A 26,462-nucleotide genomic window follows, 5' to 3' on the forward strand; every position below is an offset into this window, starting at 1 on the left:
ATTGTAATGTGTGTGTGTGTGTGAATGGGTAGACTGAATGTGTGGGGGACTGTAGAACCATAAGAAGATGCTATTTTTTTTTATTAATTACTTATATATGAACATTTTTGCTGATTGGCATAATGAACTGAAGTGTTTTGGAACATTTACTTAATACGACTCTTGTCTTGATTTGGCGCTGTATAAATAAACTGAATTCAATGAAGCTTTAAAAAAAATCTTAATCTTTCGTTTTTTCCTATTGGGAATATTGATAAGTAGGACGAGAAGGATGAGTGGAAAAAGAAGATGAAACTGGATTTATAAAGTTAAAGTTACTTTGTAGTTTGTCACCAAAAAGAAAAAGGGGTGTTTTCAGCATAGCACTAGATAATTGCTCTACACATTTCGTAAGAAATTTGTGAAAATGCTGTAATTAAATGTCTTTTTTTCCCTTTCATAAAAAAAATAAAAATAAAAACTGAATACGGAAGCTGATAAGGGGAAACAGGAAAAAAATCTGATTTTAATCTCAGAAGTAATTTTTATGTCAGAGTTCAGAGTTTTTTCTCCGAATTTTAACTTAAATATCAGAAGTCAAAAGTCAGAATTCTGAAAATAATATCAGACATATTTAATTTTTTAAAACCTTTTTGCTTTTTGCAATGGCCCTAATCCTCTTCCGTAGATCCATGGCTTGTAACCATGACAACAGCTTCTACTGTTGATCATTTCAAGATGGCGGACGAGGAAAAAACTGCGGTGAGTTAACGCATAAACACCTTGTCGCCCCTTTTGCTGGAGCAAACAGAACATAGTCATTAATATATGTGACAGCATAACACCTCGTCCGTTACAAAAATGCTAGACTTGAGACCCGAATAGTAGTGTTTTGCTCATTTGAGCGCGCGTCAGCAGCTGCCTGGCTAACCGATTAAGTCGGAGTTTATGGAGCTGTAGCTAACTAGTAGTAAAACTTTCGTGCTTTTTCCATTTTAACCCACAGCGAGACGAACCTTCTAGCTACAGTCAAATGACAACAGGACAATGGCATGAGCCGAACGTTGCTGTCTGCTGGAGCTGCAACGTTATTAACTCGTCTCTAACAACGAATGGCTTCAAAACAAATCCCACCTCTTGTGTCAGGTCAGATTATAATAACAGACAAATAGCCTTTCGGAAACCGCGTTACTAAAACGCCGGTGACTGTTCTCTAAACAAAACTAAAAAAAATTACTGTAATCACAGGAAATGCAACAACGAGGAGCCAATCTGTAGTTTCTGACAAACTTTAGAAACTTAGGAGTAATAAAAGGAGGAGTGATTACTGAAATAAGAAGCAATTGGATGTTTATGTTTAGTGGATGAATGTGTGCAAAAGTGCTGAATGCGTTCGTAGATTTGCTCTTGACATTGGTGGGGACACTGACTGGGAACAATGATTGGTAATTAGAAAACAAAATCAATACCACAAAATATGCTAATAATGAGCAAATACAACATGATTAAGAGGCACAACTAAACAAGGGACAAAGGAAAACCCTGAAAAACATCACTGACAAGGAAATATACAAGGAAACAATTATTGATTAATTAATAAAACCACAACACTGACAACAATGTAGGGAAAACCTTTAATATAAGAAAACAAAGCATTCATATATTAACGCTTTCATGTATTGTTATAAAGTATTAAGCTAAATTGATAACAGTGCGTTTAGAACTTAAATGGTTCTTATTTACTACATTTGCAGCTCTGGGTTTCTCTAAAATAGCCAAACTTTGGAATGGTAAACTGTCCACTTGCATTTGGTATATTAAGCTGCAGGAATTCATCTGCAACAACATGAAAATGTACTGCTGAGCTAAACCGTGTGAATAAACAGATGTAAGCAGTTAAGACTTAGTACCTGCTTGAATATTTATACAAAGCAGTTGAGTTCATTCTTTGTTCATCACGTCACAGAGTTAAAACAACCTGCACAATTTACATTTGGAGTATTTCAAATACTCTAAGTGAAGACTGTTTACTTCTTCTTTTAGTTTATGAACATATGCAGCAGTAGCTCAGGAGCTAGCAGGTTGTCTAGGAATCAGGAGGTTGCCGGTTTCATCCCGGCCCCCACCAGAGAATGCAGCTGTTGTGTTGGCAAGACACTTAACCCACCTTGCCTGCTGGTGGTGGTCGGAGGGACTGATGGTGGCAGCGCGCCTCAAGGCAGCTGTAGCTACAGTCCATCTTCACCAGCGTGTGAATGTGTGTGTGAATGGGTGAATGACTGATTGTGTTGTGAAGCGCTTTTTTTTGTGCTACACAAATACAGGCCATTTACCATGTCAACTGTTTCTGCAAACCAGTTCTTCCACACTTGTCCACTAGTCGTTTGGGTGGGACCTGCCATCTGCATTCACTTTTTGAACACAGAATTGGTGTTTTCTATGAATGCATTCCTCTATTTCCAGTTTATCTGCTGGTTTATTTATTTTTTTGCTTCATACTTTTCAGCTCATCATTTCTACTGAAGCCAAGAAACGTCGCGCACCTAAAGGTAGGGTCAGGAACCCTGCTACACCCAAGTATTTGTAACCCAAACATGATAAAAAAGCACTTTTAAAATTATGATTCCAAACCTACCAGGACTTTTTGAATCACAAATTAAATGCGATGAATCCCTTTAATTAGAAAGCTGAGTTGAAGTTCACCAGCCATATGTCCAGGCCTGACAACAGACAGACCTTAGGGTTTGGACACAAAAGCATCTGCTGACCCAAAAGACCTCAAAGACTCATTCCACATTTGCCAAAAACTTCTTTATGATCTCCAAAAGTGGAAGTGTTTGGAAGGTGTGTGTGTCCCGTCACATCTGGTGTGTGTTTTATATTTTGGTCACAGGTTGGTTGGGATCCTGTATTTTTATAATAAAATGAATCGTAGCTGGCAAATGGATTTCATATTTACTCTGATGTTTTTTTCCTGATATTGAAATTTTCTTGGAGCTCTGCAAACTTTGTGTTTGATGAACCAAAAGCAAAAACGGGACAAATTATTTTTCACTGTAATTTTGCATTCAGTCTAATAGCTTTTCCTGTTGTGTCAGATCTGTGCCTGCAGAGGTCGCCCTTGTTCTTCTGTTTGTTCTCTTTAAAAAGAAAACGATGCACTCAGTACTTTCTGAGCCTGCAAGAGGTTTCTGTATGTGAGATCATTTTTCTGTCCTAATTGCTTTCAGAAAACCCTTTTGTCACCCAGTTCTTCTGCCTGTAGGTGACAGTTGTATAATATGTGTCTTACATTATGGCCTATTGTTAGTTCAGGCCCCCTGCCTTGTTAAGCACTGATTTGTTTCAAAAGCATTTAACTAAAACTAGACATACTAATTTTGGAAAACTTTGTCTAAAAAAAGGTTTCGAACATATAAATAACAGCTGCAACTGAATTCCAACATCGGCAAGGGAAATCTCCCTTCCCCCAGATTTGACAAGAAATCAACAACTCTCTTGTTGTTTAAAAGTCATTTAATGCCAGTTTGTTGATATGCAAGTTGACCTAGTCCCTTTATAGCATCTACTGAGCTATCCATCCATCCATCCATCCATCCATCCATCCATCCATTTTCAGCTGCTTATCCGGGGTCGGGTCGTGGGTGCGGCAGCCTAAGCCGAGAGGCCCAGACTTCCCCCTCTCCCCTTGGGTCTCCTCCCAGTTGGATGGGCCTGGAAAACCTCACCTGGGAGGCATCCAAAAGGCATCCTGACCAGATGCCCGAGCCACTTCAACTGGCTTCTCTCGATGTGGAGGAGCAGTGGATCTACTCCGAGCCCTCCCGAATGATCGAGCTTCTCACCCTATCTCTAAGGGTGAGCCCAGAGAGAAAACTCATTTCGGCCGCTTGTATCCACAATCTTGTTCTTTCGGTCACTACCCAAAGCTCATGACCATAGGTGAGAGTAGGAACGTAGATCGAACGGTAAATTGAGAGCTTTGCCTTCAGGCTCAGCTCTCTCTTCACCACGACAGATCGGTACAACGCCCACATCACTTATCTGGAGTCAGGTCGCAGAAGCAGCAGCCTAAGCAGAGAGGCCCAGACTTCCCTCTCCCCAGTCACTTGGGCCAGCTCTTCCGGGGAATCCCAAAATGTTCCCTGGCCAGACGAGAGACATAGTCCCTCCAGCGTGTCCTGGGTCTTCCTTTAGGTCTCCTCCCAGTTGGACATGCCTGGAAAACTTTACCAAGGAGGCGTCCAGGATGCATCCTAACTAGATGCCTGAGCCACCTCAACTGGCTCCTCTTGATGTGGATGAGTAGCGGATCTAGTCTGAGTCCCTCCTGGATGACTGGGCTTCTCAGCCACCCTGCAGAGAAAAGTCACTTTGGCCGCTTGTATCCGTGATCTCATTTTATCTGTCACTACCCAAAACGCGTGACCACAGGTGAGGGTTGGAACGTAGATTGACCGGTAAATCATCTTTTGGCTCGGCTCTCTCTTCACCATGACAGACTAGTGCAACATATAAGATCCATGCAGATGCAGCACCAATCCGCCTATCAATCTCGTGCTCCAGCTTTCCCTCACTTGTGAACAAGACCCAGACTGAAACTTCTCCACTTGGGGCAGGACCTCGTCCCTGACCAGGAGAAGACATTCTACCCTTTTCTGACTCAAGACCATTTAGAGGAGCAGATTCTCATCCCAGCCGCTTCACACTCCGCTACAAACCTAAACTAAAGACTGAACTACTTTACTGAACTAAAACTACTAAAATAAAAGCATATGCCCAAAATACTAGAATTGTTTAAATAAAAAAGAATAACAATGTTACTTCAAGCATTTTAAAATTATTATTATTGTCTTACATTTTGCCCTAAATAAAATAAAATAAATAAAATTGGTACTATACAACTGTTTCATGTTTATTAATTATGTTCATGAGTCGGTATGTGCTAAAATGACAGTTTACAGGGTTAATGAAATGTCACTTGCCACGTCCCTCTGTGGCAAGAATACTGCATTTGCAACTTCAGAGTACTGGGCCGGTCTGTTGGACTTAGAAAAAACTCAGCTGAAACACCTGGCACTGCAGTCTGCCTCCAGCACGTTTCCTGCATGTTTTAGATCATGAACACATCTGATTTCTTTAACTTAGTGATGATCACTCGTGTAGACACTAACAAAGGCTGGGAGAAGTTTCAGCTGATAGATTAAGGTGTTAAAAAGACGAACAAAGTTTTTACATCCATGAAACACAGTGATGTTTATTTAATGTAAACACAAAGTGATGTTGTGGATAACGTGTTTGTTTACTAGATAATACCACCAATGACCGCTGTACGGACATCATATTCTGGCTCTTTGCTGAGAAAACTTGGTGTCTGCAGCCTAACGTGAGACCAAACCGCTCCACTAGATGAAAAGTCCCTAAAGTGTTCAGGAAAAAAAACGTGCCAAATTTTTTTCATTAGGATCTCCACATGTGTCTTTTCATCTCAGCATGCCTTTCCTCTGCTCTTATCCTCCTTTAGCACATGGCTGAAACACGAGGATGACAGAAGTGGCTTAGCATTAGCTAGATCAGCTAGAACAATGACGAAATTCCTCCGGGATGAAGTTTTTCCACACAACTAGAAATGGGACACCTCCTGCTGAGCTGCCTGTCGGCTGCCTCTGTTCTTTCCTGCAGAAGCTGCATGTTACATTTATTCTGTTGTTCCTGCTTTATGTTCGAGGATACGGGAGCATCACAGAATTCCAGGCACAAGAGTATTATCGCTGTCTCAGCTGGAAGAAAGCGGATTGGGTCTCTACAAATAGGACCGTTCCAAATCTTGATGAGGCAAACGCGTGAAACCCATGCAGTTTCACGATGGCGAGGATTCCTGTGAAGTGTTTGGAGCAGACTCTGGTGTTTGCAGCAGATCATCAGAGTCCTGCTTGAAGTGCTGACAGATAGAGACAGAAGGGAGTTTTGGTGCGATTCACGCTGAATCTTAACACGCTGCTCATAAAACATTCCCTAACCAATGTCACCGACACACTCAATACTTGCACTTTATTTTGCAATGTACTGAATCCCGTTTTTAGCCCCAGAGGAAAAGGTAGTAGGTGCAAGATAACAAGATTACCAGAATCAAGCCTGCTTCAGACGGAATTGCATTTGCTTCCTTGTGAAATGAAATGTTGCTCTCCTCTGGGAAGAAGAGTCGGAGCATTGGAGTTTAGTTCTTGAGGTTACCTAACCCTTTCTCTAAAGCCTTGCATTGTGCTGCTCATTCAGTCTCTAGTTCTGTCACAAGCACCTGGCTTCCAAGAGACATTGTTGCCCTGGCAACAAGAAGGATATCTCAGCCGGCCGAGATGTTTGAAGAAAGATGGGGAGGTTGGGAAACAAAGCATGTGTTTGTAACGCAAAACTTGCCTACAAGGTGACATTTACAGCCTGGCTGGTGAACAGATTACAGTTTAGCCCGCGGTTGATTCAAGTCCTAACATCTATGTTAACAGTCACATCAAAGACTCGCTAGTGACTGCAGAGGTAGGGCTCGTTCCCGCTTATTTATCCGTCTGTCAGAATAGAAAAAGCCTCCACACTCGCATAGATATGTGTTTAGTTTGAGCTGTCTGTTCCAACGTTAAACCCAACTAGTAAGCCAATACTTCCAGTGTGTCTGGTGAATTAGATGTAGCTTGTGGATTTAGGTTGCAGTGTGTTACATCTGCATTCACTGTCAGATCAGAGGCGTACAAAAGACTGCAAAAGGAGGGCACTTTACAGGATGAATAATTCATCTGACAACAAACAGAGACGTTACATGAACAGCTAAATGGAATCAGCCTAACATTTTCACACATCTTTTTCAGTCTCATTGCTCTTACTTCACCTGTTATTTTGAATCCACCCAGCTCCAGAGCTTCCTATTGTGGAGAGGCGAAACTGGCTCATCCACCAGCACTACCTCCGCAAAGACTACGAGACCTGTAAGGTAAAGAAAGGCTTTTCCTCCAGGTTTTTCCTACAGATCAGTTGTCATAAAGAAAAAGACATTCCTGGCAAATAATCACATCTGCCTGTCTTCACAGAGGATGTTGTTGCTGCATTACTTCTGGTATTTCTGCATAAACCAGTTAGGTGTTCTGTGAATAAGCTGCTAAACTTGTAAAATGTGCAGCTTGATCCCCCTTCTCACCAACGCTCAGAAGGTCTATTTTTAAACAAAGTGATAACAAGATAGAGACCTTGCTCTTAGTCTCTTGTAATCTGCAAAAACTCTAAAAGCTAACCAAGACTTTTAATCATTTTCCAGCTGTGAAGGTATTAATCCTAGTGTGAAAATGATTTATTATGCAAAGGCAGACTGGGCAAGATACTGAGAATTTTTCAATGCTATTTATATCATCTCAAGAACAATAATCTTAAAAGATGATGTGTGAGTTTTATAATTTTGTCTGAATTATCCGCTCATTTTTGTTTTTCTAGGTGATCATTAAAGAACAACTGCACGAGACCAGTGGAATGTGTGAATATGCTATTTATGTTCAAGGTTAGCTAGCATTTCTCCTTCATGCACACATTTGATGTTAGTTAACAGCTATGTTTAATAAAAGCCCCATTGATGCTCCTCTCTCAAGTTTCTAAATCTGTCGTTTAATTTCCACAAATCTGCTCTTAAGACATCATGCTGCGCCTTTGATTCTTAATGTTTTTGTCACTTTATTTCTCCTTCAAGTAGACGATAATCCTCTTTTTGTGTCTTTTTCTTCCCAGCACTAATCTTACGTCTTGAGGGGAAGATCCAACAGTCCCTGGAGCTGTTTCAGAGTTGTGCCATCCTTAATCCCAGCAGCAGTGACAACCTCAAGCAAGTGGCCAGATCACTGTGAGTCTGCTGCTCTCCAGCTTGCACCAGTGCACCAACTCTTCCTTGTTAGCTAACAAAACGGGCAAATGACAAATATACGTAATAAAGCAGTGGGAGAATATGGGAAAGAGGGCTCTCGCTGTGATGGTTTTTCAGCATGTAGGTGAAGTTTTAGTTATAGGTTCAGTATGGAACAATTTGATACACAGTTATATATATTTTTTAAATATTACCTCCATTGAGCATTTAGAGGTGTGCAGAATGAATGTACAGTTTTTCATTTAAAAGCTATATAAAAAAAAGTATAATATTGCGTTCATGTTTACATCTACCAGCCAATAGAGGGCCACCAATGTGGTAAAAAGTCAGCAAGGCGAGGCTGGGAATGTGCAAAATGGCGGACTCGACAAGTCAAGCAGCTGCTTCTGATCCCAGAAGATGTCCTAATGTTAAATACTGTTGAAAAATAAGTGTCCTTACCCTGAACCTTCTCAGCAGCCTAGTGGAAGAGTGTCTGCCTGGGACTGGGAGATCAGGGTTCAAATCCCAGTCAGATCATCATACCATAGACTTTAAAACATGGGGCCCAATGCCTCCCTGCTTGACACTCAGCTTTAAGGGTTTGGATTGGGAGGTTAAACCACAAAATGGTTCCTGAGTGCAGCCACTGCTGCAGCTCACTGCTCTCCACAGGGATGGGTCAAATGCGGAGATGTGATTTCACCAGGGTGTGATGATGACTAATGGGATTCATCACTGGACATGGTGCTGGCTGGTCACTTCAGTGCAGTGAACCAATACCCCTATGGCTGGAAAATGTTTCTGTTGCAACAACAACCTGTACACTCTAGATGTCGCTATGGTGACCATGTTCCATATTGAACCTTTAATTTCTGATATCGATCGTTGTTTATTCTCTCTACAGATTCCTTCTGGGAAAGCACAAAGCAGCTATTGAGTTCTATCATGAAGCTGCAAAACTCAATGAAAAAGACTGGGTAAACACACACACACACACACACACACACACACACACACACACACACACACACAACACACACACACACACCACACACAAACACACACAACACACACAACACACACACACACACACACACACAACACACACACACACACAACACACACACACACACACACAAAAACCAGTACCGAGTTTCTGCTTTGCCTTGAAGTTCTAAGAGAAAGTGTTTAGAGGCACTGCCGGCATCTTCCTCCTTAAAAACACAGCTTGAAGTTCTCTCAACAAAACTCTGCCACATCCAGAACAGGAAACACTCTGAGTGAACCTCCTTCACTTGACAACAATTTACTGAAAAACAACTTTGGGGCTACGTTTGGGACACCCGCGTTGTTAAAGAGCATATGAAACTCTCTCATTATTCACCGCCATGTTTTCAAAACATAAATAATCCTTGCTCTTGCTACTCTTAGCTAACTGCACCATGTGTCTCCCTGCAAAGCTGTTGTGTGAGAAAACAAATTTTCAAACAAGCATGCAACAACAATCCATGTAAAATAATGATATTTGACACTTTCTCACCCTAGGAAATCAGTCATAATCTGGGCATGTGCTTTTACTTCATCAAAGACTTCAGAAGTGTGAGTATGTTGAAGTTGTACAAACAGAAGTCAACAACTGGGGCTTTAAGCATTTAGACTTTTTGTTTCTGTCAGGCTGAGGATCATCTGAACGCGGCACTTCAGATAAATAAACACGACAAGACTTTCATGATGCTCGGGAAGGTTCATTTGCTGGCTGGAGAAACCGACAAGGCCATTGATGTGTATAAGAGAGCTGTGGAGTAAGTGAAGCATGAACGTTGTCACTGCTAACAGGCACTTAGCAGACAAACAGAGAGGCGTCTCTTCAATTAAAGGGACAATCCAGATAGTTTTTACAGTGGGTGAAAATGGCTGTTGTATTTATCTCATTTAACAACCTCAGTTTGTAGAAACAGTGATTAGTTCTGTCCAGACAGATGAGCCACTGGCTGTTTTTATAGACTTTTACATCCCATACAGTTTACAATAAATGGTTATTGACATTGATTTGTGCACTTAATTGCAGCAAAAAATCATTTCTGGCTGGAGTTCAACAAGAATTCTGATGGAATGATCAGGAAGTGCTGAAGTTTTTAATCTTAATGTTATAAAAGAGTTTTTTTTACTACATGCTACAAGACTTTGAGATTGGAATTGTTTAAGACTCTGTTGGCGTTTTCACACCCGTCCTGCCCCCATCCGGTCTTGGTAACATCGGCACGCTCCCGCGTGGCCAGGCTTTGTTCACTTATGCTTCTCAGAAACGTGGATGTCTCAGAGCACTTGGGCGGGGCAAAAGATGCATTGAGAAGTCCATGGTATTTTCCTTTGTTGGTAAACAAAGGCAGCCATGAGCAGTGTTGCTTTCATATGATATGAAGCACACAGTTTCCTACTCTCTCACTGGGCGCTGTTTGCTCCTCACAGCAGTCCGTCCTCGCGCTGCTGCAGCTGGAGCAGCAGGTCTGAGCTGCAGTCAGAGAAGATGTTTACTCCACCGCGGGCAGACTGATAATGCATCGTGTATGCTGGAAGCCTCCACTGGCTCACTCTACCTGCCAATCAGAAGCTCCCTCTATAGTTTGGCGTGAACTTCAGCCAACCAACCAGTCTGCAGTCGGTGTGCTGGGTCGGCTGCACACAAGGCGGACCGCCGGAGAGCAGGTTAAAAAAAAAGGGTCAACTGAGCACAGGAAACACACAGATTACCCAGGTGTGAACACAATTAAATTACCAGGGCTGGACCCAGATGTGCACGTACCATACAAGTAGCCTCAAATTCCTCTGTTCAATCAAAACTGATCTGTTTCTCCAAACTGAGGCTGTTTGAAGCAGAAAGTATATTAGGAGATTATTTGTTTACAACGTTTCAAAACCCCACCAGACAAGATCTAAACTGTCCCTTAAAAACTGTCATTCTGGACCACCGCTGATTAGCTCCATAAATATTCTAAACCAATCAGTTATTTAGTTTCAGGAACTGAAACTGGTACAAGGAAAGTGTCTGTTTTTTATGGCCATGAGCCAAATCATTAAGTAGGACTGCTTTGAAACACTCATTCTGAGACGGTTTGGTATTTTTAAGTTGTTCCAGCTTGATGTGTCTGATGATGTTCAGTCTCTGAAGCACCCTCCAGCAAACATTCGGTTTAGCTCGAAGCTCCACCCTTGCCTCGTTTTTACCCAAGGTCCTTTTAAATTTTGTCTCATTTCCACTTTACTGAATATTTAAACATGAGGCCATGGTGTAAATAAGTAAACCACATCAGTGTCTGTAACAGAGCTCATTATGGCTGCCTCCTATTGGGGCAAATGAATTAATCAAACGCCCCAATACCTGCGTCGCTTTAATGAGACTTACTGCTGAGTCTTATTTCAGTGTCAGTCTGCCTCCTCTTTGCTGTTTTCCTTTAGGGCTCACAGGCCATCATTAATACTCTGTAATCATTCTGAAAACAAGCCTGTTGGAATAATCTGACTGTCAGCCATAGTGGCTGGCTTCAGTTATTGAAAAAGTGACCCTTTTCATTTAGCTTCTCTCTGTCTCTGTTCAGGTATTCTCCAGAGAACACTGAACTTCTGACCACACTTGGCCTTCTTTATTTACAGGTTGGTATATTTGTTTGTAGCCTTAATGTATGTATGTATGTATGCTCATGTAAAATAATACTATTAATAAAAATGGTTATTTTTTTTAGCTTGGTAAATACCAAAAAGCCTTTGAGCACCTCGGGAATGCCCTCACTTTTGACCCAAACAATTACAAGGTATGACATTACACTTCAGCATAAACTTAGTTTTCTACTCAACACCTGAAGGTTTGAAGGCTGTTCAGTCAAAGCAGAAGGTCCTTCACCATCAGATGTTAGTCTTCTTGACTTTCATCATGTGCTGTTTCAAAGGTTACATCTTCCTCTAATCACTGTTTTTATTCCCAGGCCATCCTGGCTGCAGGCTGCATGATGCAAACCCACGGTGACTTTGATGTGGCCATGAACAAGTACCGAGTGGCAGCTTGTGCTGTGCCTGAGAGCCCCCCGCTCTGGAACAACATTGGCATGTGCTTCTTTGGAAAGAAGAAATATGTAGCTGTGAGTAATTCTGTTTTTGTGTTTTTCAAGGTTGAAGAAACAGAAACTGATGACATGCATCATACAGATTAGGGCCCCTCAGTATGATGTGCTTAGTGTAGAATGTAGCGTTACGAAATTGGTTTAAAAAATACCCATATGAGGTAGATTTAAATCAAGCTAGTTAAAAAATTACCCTACTTCACCAAGAAGATACCATACCATCCCATATTTCTTTGTAAAGCACTTTTTTTCTTTCGATTTATTCAGTCAGAAATACAACAAAACATAATATAATCATAAAACATTACATTTAAAGTGACTGAAAAGGCTCAGGCAGAAGCAAAACGCTTATATTTATGCCTGTCCTTTTTATTATATTATAATAATGTCCTTGTTAATATAATAATAGTAAATAATTTAAACACAGACTGTCAAACTGAAATACCCTCCTCAATTCTGTACCTGGTATAAATATTGTTTTTGTATTTTTTTTTAAACCGAATCAAAGTAACACATTTCCTTAGTGTCCCCTCCATCCTTTTCCACAGTCTTGCTTCACATACCGAAATACAAAAGGTTTTACTTGTTGTACGTGCAAAAGGAATTCTGAAATGAGATAGTTCCCGTAATTTATAACCCCCTTCCTTCTCAATGAATCATTTTTGGATGTTTTCTAGTAATAGTTTGTTTCTTGCAAGAAATAATATTTGTGCTGTCTGCAATTCTACAATGTCTCTAAATTTTAAGAGTGTTGATTCTTTTAACATTTAACCACAGCATGTCAGCTGACTAAAGATCCTGACAAGGAAAGGGCAGCAGAACAGGCAAAATACTACATTTAAAAGCCCCTCATGGACAATGAGTAAAAAAAATGTTGATAAAATTAAAATACTAAAACCAGAGCATTAAAGAGACAATGTGTAGTTTTTACTGCTAATCTCTGGAAAAAATCCAAATGTTGTTAAATGATGATAAATTAAATGATGCCTAGTTGTTGAAAAATATTGGTGGCTTCGTAACATAACCATAAAAATCAGGTCTAAAATACGTGGCAGCGGGTCTAAGTCTCTGGGTGACACCATATTAGATGCCACGTTTCCTTCTACGGGAGCCCGTGAGATCAAAATGCATTTACTGACTTGTAACAGTGACAGAACTTTTACCATTCATAGATGTTGTTGTTGTTTTACACATTTAGGGTTTTATCCTCTAAAAACATAAGTTAAATAAATAAATACATTTACCTCTTCGCTTGTTGTCAGTGATGAAAGGGAGTATGCTGTACTTGTCGTTTTGCTGGAGGTTGAATGATCTGACCAAGAACTTGTTCAAAAATAGTGCTCTTGGGGAATTTTGACCCTAATGGTCATCCGTTGGTAAGGTCTTACTCAAACATAAAAATACTGTTTGCTTGAAATGATTTAGGTATGTACTGCCCCCTATCGCCAGGATAAATACACACCATCACTTTAAGAAAAGCGGCATGTCGTACGTAGTGTGGATACATAACATAAAAATAAAAACTAAACAATTAAAATTGGGGTAAGGCATAAAAAAGAGTATAAAAGAAACAGTCCATAAAAATAAAAGGAAGCAAAGGAGACACCCAATAGAAGAAGAAGATCTTTTCTATAGCGCCTCTCAAGATAAAAATCACGAGGCACTTCACAAAAACAAAAAATGTAAAATATAAAAAATAATTTAGAAAATGAATTAAAATATATTTAAAATGAGCAAAAAATAGACAGTTGTGATTTAAAATGTAAAGAAAGAGAGAGAGTGAATAGGAAAGAGAAATCAGTGGATCCTGAGGAAGGTGGAATAGGATGGGGGACAGCACAAGGAGAGGATGATGAAGGTCACACCAAAACCAGCCTGAACAGGTGAGTTTTCAGCTGCTTTCAAAAGGAGACCACTGAATTCACTGATCTCAGGTTGGGGGGGGGGGGGGGGGGGGGGGGGGGGGGGTTGTCCATGTAAGGCCCTGTAGACCAGAACCAGGGTCTTGAAATGAACCCTGAAGTTGACTGGCAGCCAGTGAAGCTGGAGGAGAAGCGGGGTGATGTGGGTGTGTTTGGAGGTTTTGGTCAGAAGCCGAGCACAGGCATTCTGAACCACCTGTAGACAGTTCAGGGAGGTTTTGCTCAGACACGTGAAAAGAGAGTTACAGTAGTGTAAGCGTGAGGAGATGAAGGTGTGGATAATGGACAGAATGGGACTTAGCTTAGCAACGTTCCTGAGATGGAAGAAGGAAGAGCGAACAAGAGAACTGACATAAGAATCCAGGGTGAGAGCTGGGTCAAAGGTCACGCCAAGATTCCTGACAGAGGGTTTGGTGTGAGTAGCAAGCTGACCAAGAAAGTCTCTGACTTTGGGAACCAGCTTGTCTGGGGCACAGATGAGGATCTCAGTCTTATCTTCATTCAGCTGAAGAAAGCTCCCAGCCATCCAGGTTTTATAGAGTCTAAGCAGGTGTGTAACTTCTGCAGCTTAGACATCTCATGGAGCTTAAAGGAGATGTACAGTTGGATGTCATCTATGTTTATGTTTATTTATTTGGCAGATGCTTTTATCCAAAGCGACTTACAATTTATAACCTATAGGGCATGTTGTGATCTGTGGGGGAAACCGGAGTACCCGGAGGAAACCCACGCATGCATGGGGAGAACACGCAACTCCACGCAGAAAGGCCACAGCTGAGTTTCGAACCTGCAACCTTCGTGCTGCGAGGCAACGATGCTAACAATTGCGCCACTTTGCAGCCCATCTGTGTAAGGAGATTCCTTTGAAGGAGCCCAGGATGTGCTGAAGAGGAAGTAGATAGAGGAGGAAGAGCAGAGGCCCCAGCACAGAACCTTGTGGGACACCATGGGTAAGGGAGGTGCTGGAGGAATTAAACTTGGAGACGGCCACAGAAAAGGAACGCTCAGAAAGATGAGGGGAGAACCACTCCAGAGCAGTTCCTGATAGGCCTACCCAGTCTCTCAGCCTCTGCAGTAGCAGGTGATGGTCAACAGTGTCAAAGGCTGCAGTCAGGTCCAGCAGGACCAGAACAGAACAGTCCCCTGCATCACTGTGAGTCAGAAGGTCATTAGAGACCCTAAGAAGGAGAATAGGAGAATTTATATGAGAAGTTATGAGAAGTTTAATGAGAAATTAAATGAGAAATTAAGAACAATAGCACAATAAAATAGTATAACAAAGAAACATTTGCAGGTTTACAAGCAAACGCACAATTTAGACTATGGTAAGAATGGGTGCAGGCAGAAGCATAAGCTTATAAGCCCAACCCCCCAAACCCTTTGAACTTAAACTAAATTTTAGAATAGCATACCAATTCCATAATTTTTACATCATATTTGAAATGTATGGGAATATATTCAAATCCCCATTCTTGCTTTATATTAAAAAAAGACCTTTAATATTTTATGCATTTTTTCATTGACTTGATTCATAATATTTAATCACATTTGATTTAAGCATACCCTTAAACTTTACCATTGTTGAACAATCTTTTTGCTCCTGGTATAATTTATTCCACACATCAACCCCACCACAAGAATTATAAAGTTGTTTCATTTTAGTTCTTACTTTAGGCTTTCTAAACATTTTATACCCTCTGAGATCATAAACACTCTCTCTGATCTGGAACAGATCCTGAATTTGTTTTGGCATCAAATTATACATCACTTTATACATAAATTGTGCAGTTCTTAATGTAACTAATTCTCTTAACTTTAATGCTTTTAAACGAGTAAAAAGTAAATGTGTATGCTCTCTACAAGCTGCTACAAGTCGAATTGCTCTCTTCTGAATTATAAACAAAGGCTTTAAGTGGGTTTCGTAGGTATTTCCCCACATTTCAACACAATACATGAAATAAGGCAGAATTAAGGAACAATACAAAAGATATAAAGCTATTTCATCAAAAAATTATTTAACTTTATAGAGAACTGCTAATGATTTAGATAACTTAGCTTTAATTGAGTCAATATGCGGTTTCCAACTTAACTTTTTCTATGGTTATGCCAAGAAATTTTATTTCATTCACTCTTTCAATTTCTGTATTATTTATTTTGAGATGTGTATCCACTGTAATTGATCTATTAGTAAATATGATAAATTTTGTTTTATTTAAATTTGAAGTTAATTTATTTAAGTTAAACCAACACTTTAATGCATTTAATTTAGGGCTGCAGCTATCGAATATTTTTGTAATCGAGTACTCTATCGAATCTTTTTTTCGATTAATCGAGTACTCTATCGAATCTTTTTTTCGATTAATCGAGTACTCTAATAAATTACCTTTTTGTGTTTGTAAACCTTTATATCATATATTGATGAGCCAAGATGGCGCCGAGTATGGCTGCCTCGTCGCGAGCTCCACCAAGTTCCAACATTACACGCTCCATACTGTACATTTATGCCACTGTTTTGCACATACCAACCTCTGTACATTTTATATCTCTTATCTTATTGTTTACTTTATTCATTTGTATACTTAGATTAGCCATTTTTATATTTTACTTGTTTTTACATTACTGTATTTGTGCACAACTCTGTTGCTGTGAAGCTCGCACACAAGAATTTCACTCGCATGTACTGTACCAGTGTACCTGCACGTGACGTGACAATAAAAGTGATTTGATTTGATATCAAATAGCATGTTATAATTATGAAAGACCTCTTAAAATGAGCAAGCAATTGCCAGTTATTCAAGTTTTATTCAAAATTAGTTTGCATAACTTCAGCACTTCAACTTTACTTCACAGTAAACAAATGCCTGTGCAAAAAATAAGTAAACCTGAGCCGATTTTCCCCTCGTGCGAGAATCTGCTAGCCTGCAAGCCAGACAAAAACTAGGAGGATAACGCTGCGAGCGGCTGCGGCCCAAACAGAACCAGAACCGCTCACGGCGCAAACAGCTCGCCGGCTGTTTCCCTATTAACACACGTCCGTTTTAATTTCCACACTTTTTTTCTCACACTAACAAGGATTGCCAAAAGCATGTTTGCTGTGGTTTTGTCAAATTATACTGATCACAAAACATGTATTTACTTTCTTTCGTTTTCCTCCGCCACTCATAAATACCCGTGTCCTCCTGCAGAAACCCCGAGGGACAACAGACATCAATAACACAATAAAAAGTCCGACGTGTTGTGTAAAAACTGCTATTTTTAGCACATTTTAAGTCCGACGTGTTGCTACCAGATGTAAGGTGTGAGCTGAAACTGAGCGCTACAAACGAAAAAGTCGCAGAGTCCGCAGAATATATAGAAAAACAGGCTAAAAAGCATTATCTTGTAGAGGCTCCGAGTCCGCTTGCAGAAGTGACATTTACAGGTGCTGCAGCACGGAGGGTGTGGTGTTGTGCTAGGCTAAATCCATTTTACTGTATTTATACTGGACTACGTTTTCCACCTTACGACGTGAAAATGGTTCCACAACTTTGACATTTTCTGTCTTTTTCGCACTCCATCGGGGTTCAAGTTGTCCGCCATGGCTTAAGAGAAAGTTAAGTTATATTCGCTACTCGCGTGTGCATTCAGTCCAGTGGGCATGTGCGTCACTTATTTCGGTCCGGGTGAAACATGACCCCGGGCGATTGCAAAGCCATGAATTAATTAAATATGAATTAAACGAATCCTCGAGGCAGATAATTTGACTCGAGGATTTTTTGTACTCGAATTATTCGAGGTACTCGAGGAATCGTTTCAGCACTAATTTAATTCTTTCTCAACTTTGTCCATTAATGTTATTAAATATTTCCCAAAACTTAGAACATTAGTATCATCTGCAAATAGTATGAAATGCAATGTTTTAGAAACTAAACATATGTCATTAATATAAAGAATAAACAACAAGGGACCTAACACTGACCCCTGTGGGATACCGGTGGTAACTGTCAGTAGCTGTGAATCAGTGTTGTTAATGTGGACATATTGGAGTCTGTTCTCTAAATAACTCTTAATCCAGTCATAGGCCACACCCCTGATGCCATATCTACACAATTTTTTTTTTACTAATAAGTCATGATTAACAGTATCAAAAGCTTTGGTTAGGTCTAAGAACACCCCAACAGCATATTGTTTGTTGTCAGTTGCATCAGATATTTTCTCCACTAGATCAACAATTGCCAGAGAAGTTGTCCGATCACGTCTAAAACCATATTGCTGTTCAGAAAGAATATCATGATGCTCAATAAAGTCATACAATCGTTTATGAAATATTGTTTCTAGTATTTTGGAGAATTGAGATAAAATAGAAATTGGTCTATAATTAGAAAAGTCATGTTTGTCTCCAGCCTTATAGATAGGAATTACTTTTGCAACCTTCATCCTTTCAGGAAATTTTCCTGATTGGAGAGACTGGTTACAAATATGTGTAAGTGGTTTGGCTATAATCTCAATGATTTCTTTTACAACAGACATATCAAATCCATGTAAAACTGCTGACTTTTTACTTTTAAATTTATTAACAACTGTTATAACTTCATTTTCATTTGTGCCTTGAATAAATATGGTTTTATCTAAATTTGTTATTTTACTTACAGCATCAGCATCTAATTGTCATCTAAATGTCATTTTCTTGTATTAAAGCCTTAAGTTGCTTGACTTCTTTCTTTTGAACCGTCACCTTATCGTGGTGGAGGAGTTTGAGTGCCCTAATGATCCTAGGAGCTATGTTGTCTGGGGCACTTAGTGCCCCTGGTAGGGTCTCCCATGACAAATTGGTCTTAGGTGAAGGGTGAGACAAAGAACGGTTCGAAGGATCTTTCATGGTGGTTAAAACGAAGAGTCGGAGTACCCGGCCCGGAGGGTTACCGGGGTCCCACCCTGGAGCCAGGCCTGGGGTTGGGGCCCGTGAGCGAGCGCCTGGTGGCCGGGCTTTCGCCCATGGGGCCCGGCCGGGCCCAGCCCGAACCGGATACATGGGCTCGTCCAACTGTGGACCCACCACCCGCAGGAGGAACATGAAGGGTCCGGTACAATGCGAATCGGGTGGCAGACCAAGGCGGGAGCCTTGGCGGTCCAATCCCCGGACAAGAAAACTAGTTTTTGGGACATGGAACGTCACCTCGCTGGCGGGGAAGGAGCCGGAGCTTGTGGCAGAGGTTGAGCGGTACCGGCTAGATATAGTCGGACTCACCTCGACACATTGCATTGGCTCTGGAACCCGAGACCTGGAGAGGGGTTGGACACTCTACTTTGCTGGAGTTGCTCCGGGTGAGAGGCGGAGGGCTGGGGTTGGCTTTTTGTTAGCCCCGAGACTCTCTGCCTGTGTGTTGGGGTTTACCCCGGGGGACAAGAGGGTAGCTTCCTTGCGCCTTCGGGTCGGGGAACGGGTCCTGACTGTTGTTTGTGCTTATGGGCCAAATATCAGTTCAGAGTACCCACCCTTTTTGGAGTCCCTGGGACGAGTGCTAGATAGTGCTCCATCAGGGGACTCCATTGTCCTGCTGGGGGACTTCAATGCTCACGTGGGCAATGACAGCTTGACCTGGAGGGGTGTGATTGGGAGGAACGGCCCACCTAATCTGAACTCGAGCGGTGTTTTGTTATTGGACTTCTGTGCAAGCCGCAGTTTGGCCATAACGAACACCATGTTCGAACATAAGGATGCCCACCGGTACACTTGGTACCAGGGCAGCCTAGGTCACAGGTCGATGATAGATTTTGTAGTCGTATCATCTGACCTGCGGCCGTATGTTTTGGACACCCGAGTGAAGAGAGGGGCGGAGCTGTCAACTGATCACCACCTGGTGGTGAGTTGGATCAGATGGCAAGGGAACATGCCGCGTAGACCTGGCAGACCCAAACGCATAGTGAGGGTCTGCTGGGAACGCCTGGCAGAAGAACCTGTCAAGACGGTCTTCAACTCCCACCTCCGGCAGAGCTTTGACCACGTCCCGAGAGCAGTGGGGGACATTGAGTCCGAGTGGGCCTTGTTCCACTCTGCGATTGTCGAGGCGGCTGTTGCTAGCTGTGGTCGTAAGGTGGCCGGTGCCAGTCGTGGTGGCAACCCCCGTACCCGCTGGTGGACACCAGAGGTTCGGGGAGCAGTCAGGCTGAAGAAGGAGGCCTACAGGGCGTGGCTGGTCTGTGGGTCTCCGGAGGCAGCAGACAGGTACCGGATAGCCAAGCGGGGTGCAGCAGTGGCAGTTGCCGAGGCAAAATCTCGGGCGTGGGAGGAGTTTGGTGAGGCCATGGAGAAAGACTATCGATCGGCTCCAAAGAGGTTCTGGCAAACTGTCCGGCGCCTCAGGAGAGGAAGGCAGCAACTCGCTCACACTATTTACAGTGGGGATGGGGAGCTGCTGACGTCAACTGAGGCTATAGTCGGACGGTGGAAGGAATACTTTGAGGAGCTCCTCAATCCCACCAATGCGCATTCCGAGGAGGAACCAGAGCTGGGAGGCCTGGGGATGGACTGTCCGATCTCGGGGGCAGAAGTTGCTGAGGTAGTCAAACAACTACACAGCGGCGGAGCCCCGGGGGCGGATGAGGTTCGTCCTGGGTATCTCAAGGCTATGGATGTTGTAGGGCTGTCATGGTTGACACGTCTCTACAACATTGCGTGGTCATCGGGGGCAGTTCCTAGGGAGTGGCAGACCGGGGTGGTGGTCCCCATCTTTAAGAAGGGTGACCTGAGGGTGTGTTCCAACTATAGGGGGATCACACTCCTCAGCCTCCCTGGAAAGGTGTACTCCAAGGTACTGGAGAGGAGGGTCCGATCGATAGTTGAATCTCAGATAGAGGAGGAGCAATGTGGTTTTCGTCCTGGCCGTGGAACTGTGGACCAGCTCTATACCCTTGCAAGGGTGATGGAGGGGGCATGGGAGTTTGCCCAACCAATCCACATGTGCTTTGTGGATTTGGAGAAGGCTTATGACCGTGTCCCCAGGGGCACCCTGTGGGGGACGCTCCAGGAGTATGGGGTGGGTGGCTTTCTGTTAAGGGCCATTCAGTCCCTTTACCAGAGGAGCGTGAGTTTGGTCCGCATAGCCGGTAGTAAGTCGGACCTGTTCCCAGTGAGGGTTGGACTCCGCCAGGGCTGCCCTTTGTCACCGGTTCTGTTCATCACTTTTATGGACAGAATTTCTAGACGCAGCCGTGGTGTGGAGTGTGTCGAGTTTGGTGGCAGGAGAATCTCGTCTCTGCTTTTTGCGGATGATGTGGTCCTCCTAGCTTCATCCAGCTCTGACCTTCAGCTCTTGCTGGGTAGGTTCGCGGCCGAATGTGAAGCGGCTGGGATGAGGATCAGCACCTCCAAATCTGAGACCATGGTTCTCGACCGGAAAAGGGTGGCTTGCCACCTCCGGGTCGGGGGAGAGGTCCTACCTCAAGTGGAGGAGTTTAAGTATCTCGGGGTCTTGTTCACGAGTGAGGGTAGGAGGGATCGGGAGATCGACAGGCGGATTGGTTCGGCGTCTGCAGTGATGCAGACGCTGAGCCGATCTGTCGTGGGGAAGAGGGAGCTGAGCCAGAAAGCCAGGCTCTCGATTTACCGGTCGATCTACGTCCCAATCCTCACCTATGGTCATGAGCTTTGGGTAATGACCGAAAGAACGAGATCGCGGATACAAGCGGCCGAAATGAGTTTCCTCCGTAGGGTGGCCGGGCTCAGCCTTAGAGATAGGGTGAGGAGCTCGGACATTCGGGAGGGACTCGGAGTAGAACCGCTGCTCCTCCGGATCGAAAGGAGCCAGTTGAGGTGGTTTGGGCATCTGGTCAGGATGCCTCCTGGACGCCTCCCCGGGGAGGTGTTTCGGGCATGTCCTGCCGGCAGAAGGCCCCCGGGTCGACCCAGGACACGTTGGAGAGGTTACATCTCCAATCTGGTCCGGGAACGCCTTGGGGTCCTGCCGGAGGAGCTGGTGGACAAGGCCGGGGAGAAGACGGCCTGGAGCTCCCTAATTGGGATGCTGCCCCCGCGACCCGGACCCGGATAAGCGGAGGAAGACGAAGACGAAGACGAAGAAGACTTCTTTCAATACCTCCTGTAGGCCGCTCTGGTGTTTTGCCACTTTAGTTATCTCATGTGACATGAAATTCAAGGACTTTTTCATCTCCTCCATATCTTGGACCAGATTCTCCATAGACATTGTTGTTCCAAACAGTTTCCTTGGATGGTTAATAACTTTATGGTGTTGTCAGATTCCCAGCTGGTTGAAACATGTGCCGAAAAAATATGTCCAACACTTCATGTGTTGAAAAAATGTTCAATACTTCATCTAGCTCAAAAATGGTTTAAGCCAAAGGTTTCTAATTACTTAAGCCACAAAAAAGCAAGCTTAGAAAGGGTGGATGTTATCTTATTTTGCTGATATTCATATATTAGTAGAGCTCAGCAATCTCACCACACCTACTCGGCAGCCATCTTGGATCACATAAACATTCACCAGGCGAAAGCCAATTTGAAATGTGCACATCTAGACAACATCCGGAGCGACGAAGGTGAATGCCCGCTCACCACAGGATGTGTATTTCATTTTAGAAGTGCAGAGCAAGTGATGGTCTGTACATCGTAGTGAGTAAGCAGCTCAGACAGGTCTGAAGTCTGATTACTGAGAGCTTTGTAAGCACTTGTTAGGACACAGGGAGCCAGTGTCGATCGGCCAAGATGGGAGTGATATGGCATCGTCTGCTTGTATTGGTTAGGAATCTTGTAGCAGCCTTTTGGACTTTCTGTAAGCAGTTAACAGAGGATGCATTCACACCAACAAGGACTAAACAATCTGTTTCATGTCGTTACTCTTCTTTATGTGGGATGAAATTCCTGATTGAGTCTCAAAAATACAGGTCAAGATTTTGTTTTGCCTGATTTCACATTTTCCCTACAGACAACTCTTTCTGGGTCTTTCTGTATCTGGAGGTACATTTCTGCCAGTGTTTTTTTTTTTCTATCACTCTACAGATTTACCTACTTATGGAATTCCACACACACTAGTGTGTTGGACATTAGTATGGAAGAGCCACATCCAGCCGTTCTGTTCTGCCGCATGTATGAGTTTTTGCTAAAAGATGAAATTATTATCTGGATACCAACAACAACAGTTTGGAAGAAGTCAACAAAAAATGGATATCCTTGAGTTTCAATAGTGAAATAAATCCCACAGAATGATGAGTTAAAATTTGAATCTGAGAATTTCATGAATTATTTAGAACATCTGCAAGCTAAAGAAAGATAAAGGGTTTGTGGCCTTGTTTTAGCTCTGACCTTTCCTTTTCTTCTACTTCAATGGAGCTCATTGTGTAGGAATTTTAGTAAATATTACTAAAGAGTGACAATAAGATGAGTTATTTGAAGAAAGTATTATGAATCCAGTACAACCTCTCCCACCCTGATCCCACAGGCCATCAGCTGCCTGAAACGCGCTCACTACTTGTCTCCTTTTGACTGGAAAGTGTTGTACAACCTTGGGCTGGTACACCTGACCATGCAGCAGTACGCTTCAGCCTTCCACTTCCTCAGTGCAGCCATCAACCTGAACCCTCGGATGGGGGAACTCTACATGTTGCTGGCAGGTAACGACTCAAAGCTGTGGAAGTTTCTGTCATTTTGAGTCTATAACAGTTTGAGCTTAGGTGACTAAGCACTGACCTTGCAGGAAGTCTTTTTTTATTTTAAACCAGTGCATGTGAGAATGTTTGCTGGTACAGTCTCTGTTTAAGGCCTTGTGCAGCAGCTCCAGGATTTGACTGTAATTCGGTTGTTATGTCTGTGATTACAGTGGCTTTGACCAATTTGGAGGACGTGGAGAACGCCACCAGAGCATACGAACAAGCAGTGAATATGGATGAGTCAGTGACTTTATTCTGCCCTCAATATTCCATTCATCCCAACTCAAAATGTTGATGTTTTTTTTCTCTTCTTCTGTGGCTGATCTCTACCAGATCCAACCCCTTGGTCAATCTAAACTTTGCAATATTTGTGTACAACCATGGCGACAAGAAGAGAGCTCTGGATCAGTATGAGGAGATGGAAAGGAAAGTGAACCTTCTTCGGGACAGCAGTAACAACTTTGAGTTTGATCCTGAGGTGCTGTAGATCCTCTCTCCAGAGTCAGCTGCTGTTTCAGGCTGCTGAAACTTTTTCTTCTAAACACTAACAGCTGATGGACATGGCTCAGAAGATGGGTGCTGCCCTGCAGGTGACAGAAAGTCTGGTGTGGACCAAACCATCCAAAGACTCCAAATCCAAACCACACTCAGCTGCAGCAAGCAAACCTCCCGGTGTTCCTCTCGGCACTAACCAGGCTCTGGGTCAGGCTATGTCTTCAGCTGCTAGCTACAACAAGAACATCCAGCTTCCTACAGGTACCCACGACCAGCTCTGGTTAGAATAAACCATTCTTCTTCTGAGTGAGATGTGATCTGATGATGTGAATGTGCTCTTTTCAGGAGCATTAAGTGATTTGTAAATAATCTGGAAGGTTGCACTTTGTCTTGTTTCATCTGTCTTATAGTTTCATAGTGGTGCTCCCAGTAAAATGTCCTGATTGGGGGGGGGGGCTTGTATTGTTCCTTCATTCATTTTCATTAAAAACAATATGCATCCAACACATTTACCTCAAATATGGGAAACACACATTCAGAAAAATATACTTCAGTTATTTGAAATATTTTTTATTTTGGAAACGTTTAATGCATGTTGCTGTCTTCACAAAAACTGGAGATGTATACTTTTGTTTTGAAAATGAGTAGCAGTGACTTTTAAAGTTACAATTTATTGATTTACACATGCATTATACATATCTTTATTGGGTTTTATGTTTATGATATATCAAAAGAGGGTGTCTTCTCTGGGGGGCCAGCAATTTTCTAGGGGTGGCCATGGCCCCTCCTTGGGGGCACCACTGTAGTTGCATAGTTGTTTGCAAAGCTATAAAGTAAACAAACCACACACTTAACCTTTGTGTTTAGTATTTTTGACTAAGTTGTTAATAGAGGGATGAAAACAGAATAACAATAGAAAAACAATCAAGAGTTTTTGACCTTTTATAATTACACGTGTGTCTGATTAATGTCTATTAGTTATTTAGTTTGCTTTTGTTGCTGTTTCTCTCTGACACTTTCATTTCCCAACTTTTGAACTGTTTTCTTTTATGCATGTAACATCTTTAGAAACTGCTTGAGTAGAAACATTATTCATACATTTGTTATAACAGAAGGTACATCTTGTAATGGTTAGATTCCCACTCGACTCAGATGTGTCTGGGCAGGTTTAGTGGAACAAAGTCATGTCTGTTATTGTGTTTTTAGGAGGTTCCAAAGGCTCTTCTGTGGCTCTTGAGCCAGAGGCTGATGTGGAGAACGCCCCTAGCCCCCCTACAGACCCCCCAGGCTCCCAAGAACCCGAAGACTCTGTCTCCAAACCAAGAGTCTCTAAGAAGAAATCAAAAGTGGAGGAATGAATTCATGTATTGGTTACATATCTGTTATTCTTGTCTTCTAGTGTTATTGTAGTTAAAGATGTCAGCCGCGGTTCAAGACTTAGGTATTAATGTACCATAGAGTCATGTGATGAGGACTGATGGTAAAGCTTTGTGTTACTCCATTTTCTAAAGAACTGTCAATGTCAGGCAAGTTTGGTCTAATGTCAAAACCAAGTTTTTAAGCTAATTATTAATATCAACATGTATGAAGTTGCTTACTAACTTAGTAGTGAGTTAAAATTATAAATTATAGTTATAGTAGTTATTGTAGTTATATAATTATTATAACTATAATATTATAGTGAGTTAAATTATTTCCCATGTAGTGACATTCCTATAATATCTTAAAAAGGAGAAACTGTGACAATCACTGTTAAAACCAAGAGAGTAGCTAGCTTGTTTGGATCACAGGATGTGACTGTGAATAGAAGATTCTTCATAAGTATTATGTTTATACAAAAGTGATGTATTTAATATTAAAAAGAGACAGTAATAACAAATCTGTTCGGTTTTCCTTCATCCAACACCATCAGCACTGATCTGTAGGATTATTCTGGTCTAACTGAACCTGTAACCCTTGTTTAGTAACCGCAGGGACAGCAGAGTGTGTTCCATCTACAGGGAGCTCACACTCCTGAGCCTCTAAAGTCTATTCAGGGATTCTGGAAAGGAGGGTCTGTTGGACTGTCGAACCTCGGATTCAGGAGGAGCAATGGGGTTTTTGTCCTGGCTGTGCTACACTGGACCAGCTCTTTACCCTGAGGAGGGTCCTGGAGGGTGCGTGGGAGTTTGCCCAACCAATCTACTTGTGTTTTGTGGATTTGGAGAAGGTGTTTGACCGCGTCCCATGGGGGGGCCCTTTGGGGGGTACTTGTGGAGTATGGGGTACCAGGCCCTCTGATATGGGTTATTAGGTCCCTGTATGACCGGTGCCAGAGCTTGGTCCCCATTGCCGGCAGTAAGCCAGCTCGTTTCCGGTGAGAGTTGGACTCCGCCAAGGCTGCCCTTTGTCACGATCCTGTTCATAACTTTTATGGACAGGATTTCTAGG

At 42.5% G+C, this 26,462-nt stretch overlaps 1 protein-coding gene across 1 annotated transcript; it reads left to right on the top strand.

Moving 5' to 3' along the window:
- Positions 1-691: 691 nt before the first annotated feature.
- bbs4 (Bardet-Biedl syndrome 4) lies at positions 692-25,618 on the top strand. Its single transcript, XM_015953634.3, has 16 exons — positions 692-741; positions 2,486-2,528; positions 6,882-6,961; positions 7,456-7,519; positions 7,744-7,855; positions 8,763-8,835; positions 9,404-9,457; positions 9,533-9,660; positions 11,455-11,509; positions 11,599-11,667; positions 11,839-11,991; positions 23,330-23,501; positions 23,708-23,777; positions 23,871-24,015; positions 24,089-24,293; positions 25,239-25,618. Exons 1-16 carry the CDS (start codon positions 718-720, stop codon positions 25,388-25,390), a joined length of 1,599 nt encoding a protein of 532 aa, XP_015809120.3. The 5' UTR covers positions 692-717; the 3' UTR covers positions 25,391-25,618.
- Positions 25,619-26,462: the final 844 nt, after the last annotated feature.

This window comes from Nothobranchius furzeri, chromosome 9 (genome assembly GCF_043380555.1).
Source record: "Nothobranchius furzeri strain GRZ-AD chromosome 9, NfurGRZ-RIMD1, whole genome shotgun sequence".
In the NCBI taxonomy this organism is placed as follows: Eukaryota; Metazoa; Chordata; class Actinopteri; order Cyprinodontiformes; family Nothobranchiidae; genus Nothobranchius; species Nothobranchius furzeri.

What these genes read in the sequence shown, in the direction of transcription:
- bbs4 (XM_015953634.3), top strand. Translation starts at nt 718, where the DNA reads ATGGCGGACGAGGAAAAAACTGCG. An exon ending in AACTCAATGAAAAAGACTGG is followed by an intron (nt 8,836 to 9,403) that starts GTAAACACACAC and finishes TTCTCACCCTAG; the next exon opens with GAAATCAGTCATAATCTGGG. An exon ending in ACTTTGAGTTTGATCCTGAG is followed by an intron (nt 24,016 to 24,088) that starts GTGCTGTAGATC and finishes AAACACTAACAG; the next exon opens with CTGATGGACATGGCTCAGAA.